A 20120-nucleotide genomic window follows, 5' to 3' on the forward strand; every position below is an offset into this window, starting at 1 on the left:
TAAATAATAAATGTATTAAGCAAAAAAATTTCTTTTGGGAGGCGGGGGTTATACCACCCAAGTCTCGCCTTGCTACGCCACTGCATAATATAATGCTCTTACTATTTTTCTCAGACAGGCATAATAAATCTTCGACGTTGCACGGCCGCAACGAATCGTTATCTGTGGCGGAAAAAATATACATATAATCATATTATATTCGCTATATACGGCCCAGCCCGTGTAATTAATTAAAATATTCGTTTCGTTCAGAGCCAAATTTTTACGACAAATATAAGTTTGGACGTTTGGTACTTATTATTTTCGTGTGAAATTTTTTTTAACGACGGTACTTACGATGCATGAGGCCGAACATGAACTCCAAATAACAGCCGCAGTGATGGACCATGTGATTCATGTAACATGCTGCCTTGCAATTTCTCCGCAGGTAGTATTTTGTGCCCATTCCAGTGGTACTCTCGTCGGAAAAAAGACACCTTCGCTGTTTCGGGTTCAGTCTCCTGGTCCTGTTTGTGTTGTATATCCTATCTCCCCACACGTGAATAATGCCAATGCTGCCCCCTGTCACGACCATATCCGATCCGAGCGGAGCGCCTCTGGGTTCGCCAATCATTATCTAAAAATAATAATATAATGAGTTTATCATACAAACTTCCGTTTTAAGCCCCCCATTTTTGGTGTAAATTATTTAGTGGATTATTTTTCTGAACATTTTAATGTATTAAAATCAAAATTCAAACTAACAATTTTCGAGTTATTTAACTTTGTGTACTAAGGATAAATAATAGGTCCGCAGTAAAGGATTTGGAAGATATGGGCCTGTTTTTTCAGTGATTTTAAAATTAAACCTACTGAAAAATAAAGAACAACCACCCAATATAGTCTATGTTGCCACGGGTCAATTAATAAAAAATAAAAATAAAAATACATTTAGTAGTAGGTATAATATAATTATGATGTTGGAAAAGTAGTGTCCCCGTCGCCCAATGTACTACAGCGTATTGCAGGGCATGGATCAATTGCGCCAAAACAAAATTTGTATTTTAGGGTCAATATACCAATTGCGCAGCTTATATTTTAGGGTCAGTAATCAGTATACCAATTTCACCTCTTATATTTTACGGTAAATATACCAATTGCTCTTGTATTCAAATTTGCCGCCTGGTGGCTATCTTTAAATTTAGAAATATTGTTTTTTGATATGATTCCATCAACATCAACATAAACACGCTAAAATGCTTGAAAATTAAAAACGTATTTATTGATCAATTGGTTGGAGTGACTGGTTATAATATATTTTTTAACGGTATCGGGAATTTTATAAAACATTATTATTACGGACATTTGATCACGGAAATATGCATTTGAGTGATAGACGAAAACAAGTTATCATTATTATTCATTTTATATAATTGACGATCAAAAAGTAACTTGTTAAATGTGAAGAAAAAAATGTTTATTTATTTATATTATATTATGTATTAATACTCGCATAAAAAATGTATAACTAACTTATAACTTTTCCTTAGGTATTGTAAAATGTTTTGAGCGTAATTTTTCTATTGACCCTAAAATTTATAAAGCGCAATTGGTATATCGACCCTAAAATGTTTAGAGCGCAATTGGTAAACTTCCGTATTGCAGTAGCCTTAATGTGACCTTAATAGGTTGGGGTTGGGGCGCACGGCTAACAACCCTGCCCTGAGAAAAATACTGTTCAGGATTCATACATAGGAGGCTAGTAGTATGTGCCCAATTTAAGGACAAATTATCTTTAGTATAAACATATTAAAAACTTAAATGCTAATCGTTCGAATTGAATTCAGTCATTGAATTAAGACGGTGAAACGTAAGGCCGACATTTCGATGTTGATATGTGATCCAAAATAAATTTACTAAAAGACTACCTAGTCGTTAGGGATTTTTCTTGTTGTATTTATTTAGATTATACCCACAAAAAATGTACAATTTTAAAATTACCTATCAATATTCAGTACTTCATACTTCGTAAAATGATAACTGTTTATTTTATCATATGAATCACTTTAATTTTGTCTGTTCTGGTGCTAGCATAAAATTAATTCAAGCCAATATAATGGTCCAAGTATAATAATGCAGCCAATGTAGTCCCCGAGCGATACTCCAAATAACGTGCATATAATTGAATATAATATATTATATTAGCTGTAGTAGCCATTCAACACAATATTATTACATTATTATAATATAGCCCTGTTAGCCCCATAATGTCATGACACCGGTTACGCTTAAAATAATTGAAGTTTATAGGAATTACTCGCAAAAGGTATTTACTTCTCAAATCGTCAAGATAATCAACAAATATCAAAAATATTTGTTTCATATAACTATCTATTTGAATAACATTTTTTTTTTTAATTTTAACTATGGGTGGCTTGTAGGTTATAAATGATAACATGGTATAATATGACTATAAAGGCGGCGAAAATATTTTTAAATTTTAGTACCCTTGTCGATTGTTTGGCAGCTACTCCAGGAGCGACTTGTTCCGGGTTCATCGTAGTTACGTACATCCTGTAACAGTGGTTTAAATAAGTTGAGGCACACAAGATACAACATTGGCGACAATCAGTGGCCAGAAATGTGGTGGGTCCAAAAAAAAATAATTACATAATTTTTACTATTGCCTATACAATATAGGTATATTTTTATAACATTTTAAAATATGCATACTGCCATACATTTAAATATAACACATTTTTTTTTTTTTTTCTATATTTGTTCATTGAAACGACCTCAAGGTCTTTGACAATGCTTATCACAAGTGGGTAGTAGGGAGATCATGTGATCTATTTATCTATGTATATATCACTATATGCATGATACTACCCCCCTTCTCCAAGAGGAGACATGTGCGTTCTTCACTCCCAGTGGAGTGGGACCTAGTTGGAAACCGGATGACGCAATCGGATGACAGCACGGGAAAATGGTGACTGCGTAGAATCACACACATTTTTTTGCACTTTGCTATGAATCGAACCGATGACTATGTGAGTCGTAGTCAACTGCGTGACCACTGCGCCACTCCGGCCCCAAATATAACACATAAAAAAAATAAAACAACGTCACATCATATCCTTATCTTCTGACTTCGTATCTTTTATCCTCTTCTAACAGTTGAACATAATATGTTACATATGTCAAATAACCAACACTTTTGTAAATTTTACAAGTAGGTACTTATATAAATTGTATATACCTACATAATATTATTATGTATACCAGAAAAATATTTTTATTTTTTCCAGTTCCTTTGGACATTATTTGCATTCTTCTCAGGTAGAGATTGTTTTATAAAATGAAAACATATTTTTCAATGACTTCATAGTCTAATCAAACTTTGTTCACACTAGCTTAAGTAAATCCGTTCAATGATTCTTCAGTGTTCAGTCATAGTTGTCTTGAAATAAATTTTAAGTAGATGTACGATCAAAGACTATATTCTCCTTTTCAACCACGTGTCAGCTACTATGCACTAAGGTGCTTATCAAGATTGATATTGATACCACAAAATATTGATAATATTTTATTTTTCGAAAATAAAACTTAACACCAATAATACAAGCAAAATAGTTTTTAATAATTTATATATAATACAGGCAATGGTAGAGGGGGATGTGGCCACTGAAAATAATTATCGAGTAGAATATATTTGCAATGAAAATAATTAAACATGTTTTTGAAGTGATAACTTGGTACTATTAAGACCATTATTCTTATTTTATACCTGACTCCTGACCACTGACCATTGTCACCCGTTCTCCTTGGTCTGAGGTCTCCGGACTCTGTTCGCCAAAACGAACCAATAAGACCAGCGTCCGCGCCGAGTCGCCTGCGAATCATTTCGATATCGGATATTACAATGACACATAAAAATAATAATATTATAATCTAATATATAAAAATCTCGTGTCACGATATTAGTGTCGAACTCCTCCGAAACAGCTCTACCGATTTTAAAGATATTTTTTTTTTATATTAGGTAGGTATGAGAATAAGTTGTAAAGTATTTTTCACCCTCCTAGTCCAACCCGGGGAGGTGCTCAAACGGAGATTTTGAGATTTACGGTGAACATTTTTTCTATAGGACAAATAAATAGTAGAAATTAGTATTTATTTATTATTGGTTGCCATTGGTTATTTGGGCAGAACAGGTACAAGCATGCATTAAATCAAATTTTTGAACATTGCCTACCAAGGTGGATGTGTTGCATTTTGTTCTTAGCCGGATTGCCTACCGGGGTGGCTGAGTTGCACTTATAGTGCAGTAAGTTACACCTAAAAGGAGTCGAACAATCATATATTTTTTTAAGAGTTGCAATTTTTAACGGGAAACAAAGTACACGAGATCAGCTAGTATTTTATAATAATGTAGATATGATACCATATCGATTATCGATACTCACGCTCTACTGTACTCGGAAAAATCGGAATTGAACGAATGACACAAACCGAATTCGGTTCGTTGCAACTCGAATATGTCACAACAGTTTACCTGTTTGAAGTTCCACCAGCAGCCACCGTTGGAAAACACTTCGTCACACGGCCTCATCACCTGTTCACAAATTAATATATGTTATGTAATACATTTTGTACAAATAGCATTAAACAATTTTATGAGGACATGATTTCCATTGTGTTGGTCGACTACGCGTATATACACGTATATCCATGCTTAAATATCAATAGATAATATACATATTGATTAAAATATCAAAGAATATTATATATTTTAACGTCCACGATCAAGGATGTTATAGAGATTTTTTTAAATGTTCCTAGACATATTAGTTATAATAATATGTTGTTATAGTATTCCTATACCTCCCGAGGGTCTACGAAATCTGAGATTAACCGTTTAACTTATCAGTGTCGTCATATTTGTTAAATAAATTATTAGGTAATGTACTATAACGTCTAGAAAAACAAACCTTCACTAGAAGTTCGGTGAGGTTTAGCTGGACGAGCTTGGATAGTTCCGTTACGTTCTTCAGCTCCTCAAACTCATCAAACGCTCCATACGATAACACGGAGAACGTTTTCAACAATTTCCTCACGACGGGCAATAAGCCCGGATCGATGTCCGGCACGTCTCTATACGTAATCATATATGATATATTTTATTTAGTCATCTATAGTAATAAATAAAGTTTAAACAACGAAAATAATAACTATCGTTATTACCATAAGAATTATAATTATTATTATTGGATATAATAATCATTGTGTTTCATAAAGAATGTCTGGATTTCAACAATCATAACAGTGATTTATCGTGATCTATCTGTGAATCTCTATTTTTCCACCTTGCTAAAAAATCATAACCATATCGAACCTTCGTGAAAAATAAAATTTGAAAAAAACTTTATTACTTATAGTTTTGATTGGCAACTACTTCAATTGTGCAGTGTAATACTTTATTAAATATACCGTTTTGAAACCTACAGTACATTCTTTATGGAACATCCTATACTATGGTTAAGCGTGTTACCAAGATTTATTATCACACGGTAATGATTAGTATAATGTTTTATGCTTTATGCAGATAACCGTGTCACACCATCACCTATATAATGGTTATAAATGATGCTAATATTCCAACTGCAATGAACTTTATTATAGCTTGTCATTTTCAGTGAATAGTAGTAGCTATATTATTAATAGTACTATTGTTTTGCCTGAAATATAATATTGTATTAAGTATTACTTAGGGCTTAGGGGGGAGGTGGGAGAGTTTAATCATAGATGTATTGAATTTTATTTTTGAATATTATACGGCTGTCTGTTACCAATTAACTCGAAAAACAAATTACGACCATATATTTATTTATATAAGTTGTTCCATAAACGTCCAAATTCAAAACACGTCCTGAGTTAATAGATTACACATTGTATACTTATCCAACACTTTACTATATGAATGTTTACTTGACAAATAAATATTTTATTAGGAAGTGTATTGGAAATTAGAATATAGTATATACCTACTGCCAAATAATCAAAATACGTTTCTTATCAGTTATCAGTGCAACAGGCGTCACAGAAGTAGGTATGTCTGGTTTTCAAAATTGTACCTTTTAATTGCTCATTTGCGTCAGAACAATTACAACTAGTATTTTTGGTAGAGCTTGATTGCATCCGTACAATCGTATTCGTAATTTAATTCACCTCACCCGGACGCGTATTTACAGACCGTAACTGAATTCGGCCAAACGGGTATGCACATCACACAATACGCATTTTACGGTACAGCAGTTCTGTTCTGTCTAGTTGTGTACTTGTGTCAAGATGTTTAAACCTATTAATTTTAAATTTGATATCTTTTCTAAAGTAATTAGTACCAGTGCAAATAATTATTATTATTTATTGATACACAATTTCAATTAAATCTTCTTATCGAATACCTAAACACTTTAGATCTGTAAATAGGACAATATCAGAAAATTTGATACACAAAAAAGTAATATATTTCTTAACGATGTAATGTAAGAACCAATATATAAAATAATATGTACCTACCTATTCAAATTTTAAAGTAACAAAATACTAACAAAAGTAATTGAAAAAAATATAACATTTAAAAAATAAAAATCATGAAAACAAATGTTTGGGGTATAATCCAGTTTACCACCTCGTGGTGCACCCTGGGGAATGAAGTTCATTAAAACCAGGATGCACATGGGCTGTGCAATAAACTAAAAAAATTTAGTTTGGGTCGCATACCTATGGGTCATACCTTTTTTATGGAAGCACTCGGAATTAAACATGTATCATTTTAGGAAAAGGTGGGGGTATGGTACCATGAGACCGAAACTCACTGGTCTGAATACAAAAAGACAACTCTATTTATTCAAATTTAAAATTATTTTTAGCCGTGTAAATGACTATACATATACATTTTTTATTTCATATTAGTTATAAGTATTTAATTAAAGTCCAAATAATTATAGTAGTGGACCAACATTTTGCAAGGTATACCTTGTGGTGTAGTAGGTACTCCACCCCACGTCTACGCTTATCAAAGCATTAATTATTTAGTTATATAAGTTATCTCATAAAGTGCTCGATTTTTATGCATCGAAACACTATGAAAAATATTCTGCTTTAGTCCTATTGAACAAAAAATTAATTGAAAATTAATTTTTTCATAAAAAAAAATACGGTAACCACAAAAAATAGAACAAAATAATAATTGTTTTTTAACTTGCAGGTTTTCTATTAACTTAAAGTTATCTGTCGTGTCGGTTAATAAATTGTCCACTATTAATGCACTAAAAGTTTTCAACTTTTTCGATTCAACCCATTGTCCGTCAACCCCCTTAGTGGCATACACGTACATACTGAGTGTAAGCTTATAACTCGTACACGGATTTAGTTATATTTCAACAATAAACACAGGTTTGATAGAAGTTTTTTTATGTAAAAAACGTAAATACTATAACAATAATATATATACCTATTTCCCAATTCGACATTTTATATTACCGTGCAGTTAACCGCGTGACCCGTTGCCAGTCCACCCTTGAATTGTCACATACCACCACCATCGGAAACGCTATGTCGGCGTAGCTTAAAAAAGTCGTCTCGACCACCGTGTCAATCGTACTCTTGTTGTACGACTTCCACGATTCGACGATTGCGTAAGTGGCAAACAGCACAGCGCATATTACGGTTACCGACCAGAACGTTCTGAAACACCACGGCCCGGACATGATTTCAAAAAAAAATGTATTCAACGTGTGCAGTGGAGATGGGATATAGGATTATTTGAAACAATTGCTTCATGGCTGAAATGCTTGCGTGGGCACTGGGTATATAAATATAAATATATATATATATATAATCGTAAGATATCAACACGAATATCATGGTAAATTTTAACCAAAATTAATAATTATTAATGTCCTCTGCTGCTAATTTTGGTTCAATGAAGCGTGGTCAAAATATTTAAAATGTACAATATACTTCCATAAGCCTTCACAATTTCGTGCTGCCACTGAATGTACAACATTCAAAAGAAAAAATACAGTTTAGAACCATGCTCATTTAAAAATTTTTTTTTTTTCAAAGATGAAAGTGTGAACAAGTTTAAAAGCAAAAGTAAGTAGGTAAGTATTCTATAAAAATTTGACAAAAGTATTTTTTAATACCCCACCCCCTCGAGTAGTAAGTTGGTAAATAATTAAGTACTGATGACCAAAATTTGACTGTTCCATCATATTGTGCAATGTATAAAAACATACATGGTAATAATAAAAAAAATAAAAACTGTAGGCTTTTGAGATTAATGCGACATTATGCAAACACTTTCAGATTCAAAGTCTTGTAACCAAAAAAAAATTGATAAATGGACAATATTTAATTGAATTTTTATATTCAACACTATAATATATTCACAGTAGTTATCTGTAAGTTCTTTCAACTGAGTCATTTTACAGACAAGGGATTTTTATTTTTAACGATAGGTAATAAAATTGAGGTGAAATTAAAGAAAAATGTGCTATACAGATACTTATAGCGTATTTAAATATTAAATAATTGTTGTGTATTATTGTAAGTTTAATAAAATCTTGGGGGCCGCGGTCCGCAATACCATTTGATAAAGTTTTGTTATGGTATTGGTACACGAAGTCGTATTTTTGAGAGGGATGACTCTTGTTTTTTAGGACATAAAAATCCGCGCCCTAGCTATAGCCAATATGTATAAAAGCATGTCTATATTAATACTGATTGTAATTTTTTCCGTTTTCTCGTGGATACCGACTTTTCTCCGGTGCTCCTGTCCTTTCCGACGATGTGGTTGAGGCCGTGCAGCGAACACTGATCACAAACGTCATCCAAAATTTTTTTCCACACGTTAGCACGGCGACCGATGTCAGATCCTCCGAGCTGGGACGATTTGTTTCGAAATCTCACGTCTGCCACTCTCCTAGATACGGACGACAATGTTTTCCCGGAATATGACATCACCACACAGACTCCACTATAAATTGATGATCAGACCAGACTACCAGAGATGATAATAAGCACTAAATGCAAATTAAAATAAAATTTGTATACTCGCATATATTATTATATCATTATATTATTATTATTATTCCCTATAATTACCTAATTATGCCTAAAAAAAATTAGTTCTCATGACGTGGTAAAATATGATATTTTAAGATCGAAGCGCAAAATTAAATGATTATTTTAAAATACTATAGACAACGTCATCTACTAAGAATGTGATATTTAAAATAAAATGATTATATAAAATCAAAAGTTAAATAAAATAAATAATAATACTTTTTAATCTAAAAAAAATAAATACATTTTAGCACTGGAACAAAATATAAAATCAAATTGATATTAGGACGAAATCCTAAAATACGCGCATTGAATACAAAAACCTTAAATTTGAAAAATTAGCAAAATTTTACTTACACGCTGGATCGTTTGATCGTGAAACACAATTTAGTATAATCTATACTCTATGGACTAGCTATTATTTTCGAATCGTGTTAATCGTGTATTATTATCTGTCCAATCGATGTATCGTATGCGCGAAGACTGTTGTCAAAACGATTTTCAAAACATTTATCACAATATGTCGTGTCTACAGGACTAGTTCACAGAACTCACAATGCAATAATTCTTCCTAGTTTTTATGTTTACATTTATATATAATATAATATTATTATTAAAATGTCACCTGTCCCACTACTTATTACATGTCAACGTTATATAATAATAATAGTATTGTACACGACATAATGTGAGCGCCGTAGACGAGCGAATTTTATTATTTAACATATATTTATTTATTACTTAAAAGGACAGTCCGGAGATAAGTATATACTATATAATATCATAATATTATATTTGTAACAATATAATATGAATAACAATGTGAATAAAATGTCATATGTGTATTTTATTATAATTTATAACATTATGTTAACATAATGTTATATAGGTACCAACTATATCAATACCTCGGTATATTTGGGTATAATGGTTTTTATGAGTTTTCTGAACGTTATTTATAATTATTTCAGTATGGATTGTTTTTTTTCGATTGTAAAAAAAGTATAGGTATTATTTAAATTATTTCTATGTGGTACCTTGGTTACCGAAAAAGTCTTCACTGAGAATCATTTTTCATCGAATTCAAACCCACAAATGCGTGCTTGACGTATTTTTTTTAAAAATATTCAGACACTATGGTACACTATTTGTCTTGACAGACGATAATCAGGGGAAATAAATGGAACAAATGTCTATTATGTCGTACTCGAAATGGATCAGTAAGGCCTAAACCTTCGTAAGCCCTATCTCATTTACGTCTACGTCAACACTATTATAATATAATAATAATATATTATTTATATATATTACGGGTTAAGTCAAAATCTTTAAATTGTGTAATGTGGGGATAACTGAGCACGAAATACGTCTATATTTTTTTTTTATTATTTTGTAGCTATAATATTATAATACGTAGGCCATCGAAAAAATCTCTTTGTCTCCCTTACAGAGGTAGACATTTTGTTGGTTTAATGTTATTTCAGGTAAGTTATCTGATTTTTAGTGAATCGCTATAAAAATTTAACGACGTTTCATGACCCCGAACATTCTCTATATTATAGCCAGATAAAATAACATACCTACCCACTTTGTAGTCGAAAAGTGCATAAAATGAATGTATTTTTCAATTTTGTTTCAAAACTATTAAATATAGGTATAGGTACATAAATTATTAATAGTGTAGCTGTGATTTGTTCTTTAAATCATTATAATACACGTATTAAACACACATATTTAAACATATAACACTAATCCCTATCCATAATCCTTACTCATATATAAATCTGAAAGTATGTATGTCTGTTACACTTATGTCATGAAAAAGGTAAATTAGGGTGCTCTAACAATGAATTAAAAACTCACGGTGAAAATTGAAACATTTTATTTGTTCATAAATGGTTGCTATTGGTTGCAGATTATTATAGTAATAGTAGAAATTAGTATTTTTTTTTTTGGTTTTCTATATTGGTTTCCATTGGTTATTCGGGCAGATCAGGTACAATCAAACCAAATATTCGCACATTGCCTACCGAAGTGGCTGAGTTGCACTTATAGCCACTCATCGGCGTGTCCGCAACCCACCACTGGTGGATTGCCTGCTTGTTATACTGTTCTCCACGATCCAACGTAGTCAGATTTCTTATGGCTGAGTTGAACTTACAGTGAGTTACACCCAAAAGGAGTTGAACAATCATATTTTTATTTAAAGTTGTCATATTTTACGGGCAACGAAGAACGCAGGATCAGCTAGTGAACAATAATAGGTAGGAACTAGATACTGATAATACACCAATATATATTATTGTCTAAAGATAGATGACTATTCCTTATAACTTATAAAATATTAATACTACTAAAATTACACTTGAAAGATATTATGGCATGCACGTTTTACTGATCGCGAAATCGTCCATTGTCCAAGTGTCCGTTACGATTCTGTGTCCTTTTCCTTTTTTGTTTCTTTTGGGTTTAACCGATTTTGGCGGCGTCCGGCGCCAATGATAGTAAACCCTCCATGTCAAGAAATATATCAGTTCAATAAAACTTAACAGCGAACCGCCAAGAAACAGACCAGCACAACCACCAAATGACACTGTGAACGGATTACAAACATGTCTGTGCTCGTTTTAAAAAACTATGTTTCCCAAATGATATCAGTGCATCATTCAATATTGTAAAGTACTTAAGTGCTTGTGTATAATTGTTGGAATACTTTTAAGTATCTACTCCAGTACCTACGTATTTTAAATACTTTCTCCAAGTAGGTAACTATATTTAAAATCAAGTAATAATTTTAAAATACTTTTTATTTTTATTTTTATATTATAATATATTTTTAATTTTATATTTTAAATTCAATCACGTAAAATAAAATAAATTGATACACACATTTTATTTATTTTGGGTATCTAAAAAATAAATTTTAAATACAATTCTATTGTGAATTTTTCGCAATATGTGATGGTGTAAAATGTATTACGGCGCCGTCTCTAATAATGATTATAATATTAAAAGATTATAAATTATAAAAAGGTACGTACCCAACAAGTCGAGCCATCCGAGTATCAAGTCCGATCTGTACAGTATGCACGCGCTCTGTTTGAAGTGTAAATCAATGAGTATGGAAGAAGAGGAATTCCTGAAATAACGATGATATTACGACCAACAATGTGAATTGTGATTTAACTATTAAGGTTATATTTGCAGACGATTATAAAATATCGACTTACTCCTGTGACGAAACTGTCTGTTCGGCAATGGTCAGTTCGGGTATGTACATTTGGTGGACGCAATCCGGCATGCATTCGCATTTTAATCCGGGCTTATCTTTCGTGAAAAACGACGTCTGAACGAATGGTATGTAATTGTTAAAATGTTCTGAAACACCCGTATCACAATAATATAGTTGCTATAACGATATTATTATGACGAATATGGTTTCATCGAGCCCGCAACATGACGGTTATTCTTACGGTTATTCTTGGACAGGCACAGTAAATCCTCCGCGTTACAAGGCCGCAACGAGTCGTTTTCTTATATATATAAAAAAACAAAAAAAAAATGTTTAAATTAATTAATTTCTACTAATTATAATATTAGTATGTCATTCGCAATACGTGGACAAAAATATTGTGTCATGCTTATTAACAGGTGGAGCAGTTGCCCTTATTATCACTTTAAAAAAAACGTTGCTTATTTAAGCTACCATTTTTTCCAGCTACTTGTCGTAAAATAGTTGAGCGCCAACGAGTCTTACTTTTCATGAGGCCGAACATGGCCTCCAAATAACAGCCACATTCATTAACCATGTGGAACATATAACAAGCCATTCTGCAATTTCGTCTCAGGTAATAATTCGTGCCCATCCCGGTTGGGCTTTCATCCCCGAAGTAACAGTTTCTCTGCTTCGGGCTCAGTCTCTTGGTCCTATGCGTGTTGTATATCCGATCTCCCCACACATTTATGTTTCCAAAGTTCCCAGCCATCACGACCATGTCCGAACCGAGTGGAGCGCCTTTGGGTTCGCCCATCAATATCTGTTCGAATGCGGTAATTGGATGGAGATATTATTATAAAAAAATAATTAGTAGGTATACTTATTACAGTTGTAGTAATTAAGCGTTCCGTACAAACACTCCAAAGGAAACAAATTAAAAATAAATATTTTCAAACGGTTTTTTACAGTTTAAAAGAAACATGCAAAGCGCCGACTGTATTAATTACAGTAACCTATCGTTATGTCGAAACTCAAGGGGGAAAAGTTCAAGATGTCGAGTTTTATTTTTATGGTAAATATTTCAAGAGGATTTCAATTGAGTTCTGTCTATAATTGAAAAAAAAAATGTAAACATTGTTTTTCTGTTAAGTGATGTAAAATGCGATGTCAGCACAGAATATAACAGGCAATCACATTTTTTGTTTTATCGTAGAAAATGTGGTGAGAGAAAATAATATGATCAGAACACATATTCTAATATTTTACCACACATAATATGTGCTTGTCAATAGGTAAAATTATCGAATGTTTATTTTACTCCATCTGATTGTAAAATAAATATTGAATAATAATTTGTATTTTTATGATACGTTCTTTTTAAATTAAATAACGGGGGACTATTGAGTCCCTTCAAAGATATAGGGCTACCTATTTTCGCTTATGAATTATATTATTAATATTATAATACCTTACAAAACTATAACTATTATGCACAATTCCATAGTGATTTCTGTGTATTTTATAATTTGCATGCATCTATGTATAGTGATCTAAATTGTATACAAATGCAATAATAATAATATACTCGTTTACCCGGATTGACGGTTTGGCGTTTACATTGGGAGCTACTTGTTCCGGTAACATTGTCGATATGTACATTCTGTGTCAGCGACAGTTTTTTCACATTTTCCATCGAAGTAATTGTACGGAAGTAAAACGAAACAAACAAAATAGGTACAAAATATTGATAATTACCTATATACTTTTTATCATATTTTGCAGCGTTATTAAAATCCTCCAAACTACGTATAAAAAAAAAATAATAACCTATATAAAAAAATGGCTCTAAAAATTGTGATATCATTTTATAGCAAAGTCTTTGAACTATAGATATCATTTATGCTTAAATAATATGCTAAATAATTAAACTTAGCTTGACGAATTTAAAACACTTGATAAGTAATACACTACATATTTCAATGATAGTAGACTGTTTTACGTATTATTATGTAATCATTATTCTATAGTATTTTTAAATTTTTAACTTAAGTCACCAAACTAAATTAATCATTTAGCAGACTATTTTAACAAAAATTTTATATCTATAGGTCAAAGACTTATATACCTAGGTATAAAATTATATCACAACTTTTAAAACCGTTTTTTTAAGTACCTGCAGGTGGCTGGTACCTACTTAGAGTTTTTTTACACTGAGTTTGATGGAGTGTTTTTGTTGGGATATCATCCACGAGTTGTTGAAGATATTAAGTCCAATTTTAGGGAAATATTCTTAAATAATGTTTAGATTTAAATAACCAAACATTACCGCTAACCACACTTCTTGATCAACGTTATAAATATATATTTGGGTTCCCTTTATCAAAAATAGGTACCTACCAATTTATTGTACAACAGTCAATACCACCCAGTATACCCACATTAACATTAAATGAAAATCGAATAGTTGTTAATAGTAATCGAACATAATATTTCTATTACAACGAATATTACCAAAAGCTTGTTCAGCTCCTTATATTGAATAAATAAAAGTTTTTAAAGCGACAAGTTGTGCGCTAAATCAAATTGAATAAAAAACCGACCATTTTATACATTTAAAATTAATTTAGGGGCCGGAGTGGCGCAGTGGTCACACAGTTGACTTACGACTCACACAGTCATCGGTTCGATTCATAGCAAAGTGCAAAAAAAATGTGTGTGATTCTACGCAGTCACCATTTTCCCGTGCTGTCGTCCGATTGCGTCATCCGGTTTCCAACTAGGTCCCACTCCACTGGGAGTGAAGACCCCACATGTCTCCTCTTGGAGAAGGGGGGTAGTATCATGCATATAGTGATATATACATAGATAAATAGATCACATGATCTCCCTACTACCCACTTGTGATAAGCATTGTCAAAGACCTTGAGGTCGTTACAATGAACAAATAGAGAAAAAAAAAAAAAAAAATTAATCAAATTAAACAAGGTGTATACCACTGTACATACAGTAGGACGTTACACGTGGCTTACTGTAATGGATGGTATTACATTTTATAATTCAATAAAATAATATCATTTTATGCAAATAATTCTCAGCGGAGATGGTCTGTCAGTCAGTCTATATTATAAATTATAATAATATTTTAAATTACAACAAAATAAGTAAGATTGTTATTTTTCGTTTAAATATCTAATTTCGTCTAAATTTGAAGATAACATACCAATAAAAAAAACCATGTTTATAATATTATATTTAAAGATGGGAATTTTACGTAATTTTTTTAATACTGTATAATATTTTTATTTAGTAAATTTAATACAAACTCAATAACATTTTTTTAATTAATAGCTAACCATTTAATAACTGTACCACTCCTTACTACAAGTATTATATTTATATATATTATAAGTATGCATTGGCCCACAAACGGGGGTGCCAGGGGGTACTTAGCACCCTCAACTTATATTAATTATATTGAATCAAAAATATTGTTTAAAGTAAACCGGAGATGATGGTGTTAAAAAATTGTCTAAGTAATTATTATTTGCTGGAAGATAAAGCAAATAATAACTAGTTATATTTATATCATGCTTTGTGGAGATATGCAAGTCAGTAAATCACTATAGTGTTGTTGTGCATATGAAAACAATTGAAATGAGTGGTCACTCAAATTTTAAAACGGTAAAAAATATTTACCAGGTAATAAAATTATCTGTAAAATGTACATAAATTTAACTTACCGGTAAAGTTTACCAGGCAAATTTACTGAGCTCCCATCTCTAATTATATTAGTTTAGATTGTTTCGTGACAGTATGTATTAATGCGTACTACTTTATGAGATGCCTTGTTTTAAATTTACGAAATGTTAACAAATGTTGTCAAATGTCAAACTTAAATGCTTAAAGAAAAAAAATCTAAAAAGTATTTAAACACAGTTATTTTTTATAGACATATTAAAACCAAGAATAACATTTTTAGTTATTTCGTGCAAATTTAAAAATATTATTCGTGGGTACTTGAGACTTTTAGAGTACATTATTATATTGTATACCTACACTATACACACAATGACATTTTCAAATGCAATTTTTTTGGCAAAAATTACTGTAGTAGGTAATAATACTAATGCTTAATAGTAAAATAAATCACTTAAATTATAAAATGATCATACAATTTACTTAGTAATATTATAATACAGTAAAACTTCCGTTAACAATCACCTCTATGTAATGGTCAATTTTTTTGGTCCCGTTAAGTGTATCCTAGTGTTATTCTACCTCTGTAGGACGGGCACCTCTAAATAGCGGTCATTATTTTCAGTCCCTTCGGTGACCGTTATATGGAAGTTCTACTGTATTATAATGAAGTGTCTTACCTGACGCCCGACCATTGACCCTTATTGTCTGTCGTCCTAGGTCGGGATTCGCCGGACTCGGTTTGCCAAAACGTCCCGATAAGACCTGAGGTCTCACCCGCTCTCCTGCTGGGAACAATGTGTTAATGGTAAATTATATTTTTGCAATATGTATTATTACTGTACAAATCTCGACACTCACGGTCTACCGTACTCTGAGAAATCAGAATTGAACGAATGGCAAAGGCCGAATTCGGTGCGCTGCAACTCGAATATGTCGCAACAGTTTACCTGTTTGAATTTCCACCAACAACCTCCACAGCAAAACACTTCATTACACGGCCTCATCACCTGTGTAATATGTCATGTAATAAAAGTACCTATAAAAACATCCATCTAACAAATAATATCGTAAAAATGTAATGATAAAATTTAAAATGTCGACATCCAAGTTTAATGTTTTTATTATAGTAATATAGTATTATTATTAGAGATTAAAATGTTTGAATATGTATTATAAAATTTGAAAAGAAGGTAAAGCATGATATTATTTTGTAAAATATTATCTAAAGAAGAAATCACAATATTATAGTACAATAATATAAGTATGTAAATGCAAGTTAACACTATATACCGCGTCGTGCAGAGATAAATGTATTTAACTATAGTAAGCAGATAACATGTTACCACTATTTTGTTATCTACGCATCAAAATAATATGTACAACAACCACACAAGTACACAAAACGAATTTAGAAAACGTATAAAGCAACGTTGTGTTATTAACCTTTAATAATAGTTCAGTTAGGTTCAGATGGTTCAGCTTTGAAAGTTCCGTCACATTCCATAACTCGTCGAAATCGTCAAAATCTCCGTATGACATCACCGAGAACGTTTTCAACACTTTCCTCACGGCGGGCAACAGGTCTGGATCGGTCCCTGGCACGTCTCTATAATACATATATATTGTCATACGGTTAATTACGCTAATTTTTGGAATCTCAAAGATAGTAATAACTGTTTATTAGAGGTTGGTCAAACTTAGAATTATGATCTCGAACCGAACTTTTTAAACCGAACAATTCAGTGTGATATCAATCTCTCGAACTCAAAATTCAATTTAACATCGAGCCAAATCCGTGGCAAATATTGCATTTAATAACTAACTGAACACAAACCGAGCATTTTAATTAAATGTCGAATCAAATATTTGCTTTTTAGTTGATGTCAAACTGAAATAACCTTTTATTTATACCTACCTATTGTTCAATTTTTTATTTAAATTATGTCTTATCCGCGGTTCCAACTTAAATCCGTTTACTACCACTTAATTAGTTAATTAAAACTAATAAGCAAGTATAAAATATGAATGTATTTTTTAGTTGATAAAATAGACAACAGACAAAATAAAAATTTGATAATAAAACCGGAAACATTTTTTGTTCAAACGTTGACGTGTTTGATGTAATTTTCATCCATAGTTCGTACCTACTATACCTATACATTCCTTTGGTGGTCGGATTAATTATATAGAAATTCCAACTCGTCTAACTTCAAACAGATCGATCAACCTCTAGAAGTCCTCTATTATTTATACATAAATACACATACACGTGTACATAAGTACACGATTCCGTATAATTTTTCTTGCAACGTTTTATAGTGCTGCTTGCTCTCGTCATTTTAAGGTATAATACGATTATAATATATAGTACCTACCTAATTATTAACATTTATCTTACGCTCATCGCGCACGAGATAATTTAAGAAAAAAAATTGTTTATCTTGAACACCGGAAACGGTTCATTGATATGAACATGAATACTAGAATACAATATTATAGTGCGTGTAATACATACTATTTTAAATTATAACCTAACTTATTACGAATTAGTGATAATATTACCTTGGCGTTAATCGCATTACGCGTTCCCAATCCACCCTCGAACTGTCACATATCACCACCATGGGAAATGCTATTTTGGCGTAGCTTAAAAAAGTCGTCTCGACCACCGTGTCGATCGAACTCTCGTTGTACGTCTTCCATGATTCGATGATTGCGTAAGTGGCGAACAGGACGGCGCACATGACGGTCATAGTCCAAAACGCTCTGAAAATTGTGATGCGCAGCGTAAATGCAATTAAGTGCATCTCGATAATCTCAAAGTTTTACAAAACAAACTTATCGTTTAAATACGCGTTCATATATAATATACATTCACATCCACTTAGATAGGGTCTTAGTGTAATCATATTTTTCACGAAATGGATATCGATTTGAAATTTCACGAAATGAACATAATATTATACATTTCATGAAATGGAAACTCTTTTTTTTTTTATTATTATTAACATTTGCTTCAATTGCAAAGATTATTAGCCTGAAATTACACAATTTGAGTTTTACAATATAAAATTATACATAATATTATTATTATAGGTATTACATTATAATATTTACAGTTTTTTATCTAATTCTATTTTTTTGAAAAATTTAAAAATGTTTCCGGAGTTATGTTGACTGAGATCCCAAAATACCTATATTTTTTTATTTATTTAACTGGTTGTCTTTGGTTACATATTACGTTAGGTATCTACTATTATAATTAGTAAAAATCCAACACCCCGGTAGGGTCGCGCTATAAGTATAAAAAGAAAAGTAAACGAGTATAGACCTCTCTCGGTTTTTTTTTTTTTATTAATAGTTTTAGGGCTGTTCTTACAATGTCCGAATTCTGCCGGTAAAAAAATCTGTTATCAGTCGGTTAGCGTTAACCGACACTTTACCGGACATTGTAAGAACGGCTCTTAATGTTTTTAAAAATATATTACCTATTCTATTTTTATACACTTTCATACATTTTACAATCACTTTGCGAGTATAATTTATTATATTGTATCGATCGAATTCTGTATTTATATTTTTATAGTTATATTATTACCATAGGTTATGACAAAAAAAATCAAGTAAATAAAATTTTTTATTATCAATTTTAGTTTAATATCATGTGAGTTCAGAGATTAACTTATTTAGGAGGGAGGGAGGCTACGCGTAACGTTTGAGAGAGCATATAGCCACTTCACTACTCCAGCCTCCTTATAGTTGAGCTTATGTCTATAATCTATACCCGTTGTTCATTGTCATAATATTAATTATCTGCAGATATTAGTAAAAACTTATAACTTATTAGGTACCTAGGTTTAACATTAATATCTTATACATACACAACTATATAGGTAGGCATCTGGCTATAATTATTCAATTAACAACGAATTTTCCGTTAAAATTTTAAAAACGAAATAATATGTTAAATAATAACATAATAACACTATAAATAATAATATCTTGGACCATAGTAACGAAATTTGTTTATTTATATTTAGTTTTTCAAAATGAATTATATATTATACTAACCATAGGTGCCCGATCAAAGTCA

The 20120-nt window shown here is 31.5% G+C and overlaps 2 protein-coding genes across 2 annotated transcripts; both read right to left on the reverse strand.

The window, feature by feature from the left end:
* Positions 1 to 262: 262 nt before the first annotated feature.
* Positions 263 to 2550, reverse strand: LOC115034387. The gene is made up of 2 exons (XM_029491121.1): positions 2487 to 2550; positions 263 to 616 (listed from the first exon to the last, which is right to left on the reverse strand). Exons 1-2 carry the CDS (start codon positions 2535 to 2537, stop codon positions 320 to 322), a joined length of 348 nt encoding a protein of 115 aa, XP_029346981.1. The 5' UTR covers positions 2538 to 2550; the 3' UTR covers positions 263 to 319.
* A 14822-nt stretch (positions 2551 to 17372) lies between these two features.
* On the reverse strand, positions 17373 to 18834 carry LOC103307902. Its single transcript, XM_029491491.1, has 3 exons — positions 18590 to 18834; positions 17471 to 17633; positions 17373 to 17384 (listed from the first exon to the last, which is right to left on the reverse strand). The coding sequence occupies exons 1-3, from the start codon at positions 18832 to 18834 to the stop codon at positions 17373 to 17375; spliced, it is 420 nt and encodes a 139-aa protein (XP_029347351.1).
* Between the last annotated feature and the right edge of the window lie 1286 nt (positions 18835 to 20120).

This window comes from Acyrthosiphon pisum, chromosome A3 (genome assembly GCF_005508785.2).
Source record: "Acyrthosiphon pisum isolate AL4f chromosome A3, pea_aphid_22Mar2018_4r6ur, whole genome shotgun sequence".
Taxonomy (NCBI): Eukaryota; Metazoa; Arthropoda; class Insecta; order Hemiptera; family Aphididae; genus Acyrthosiphon; species Acyrthosiphon pisum.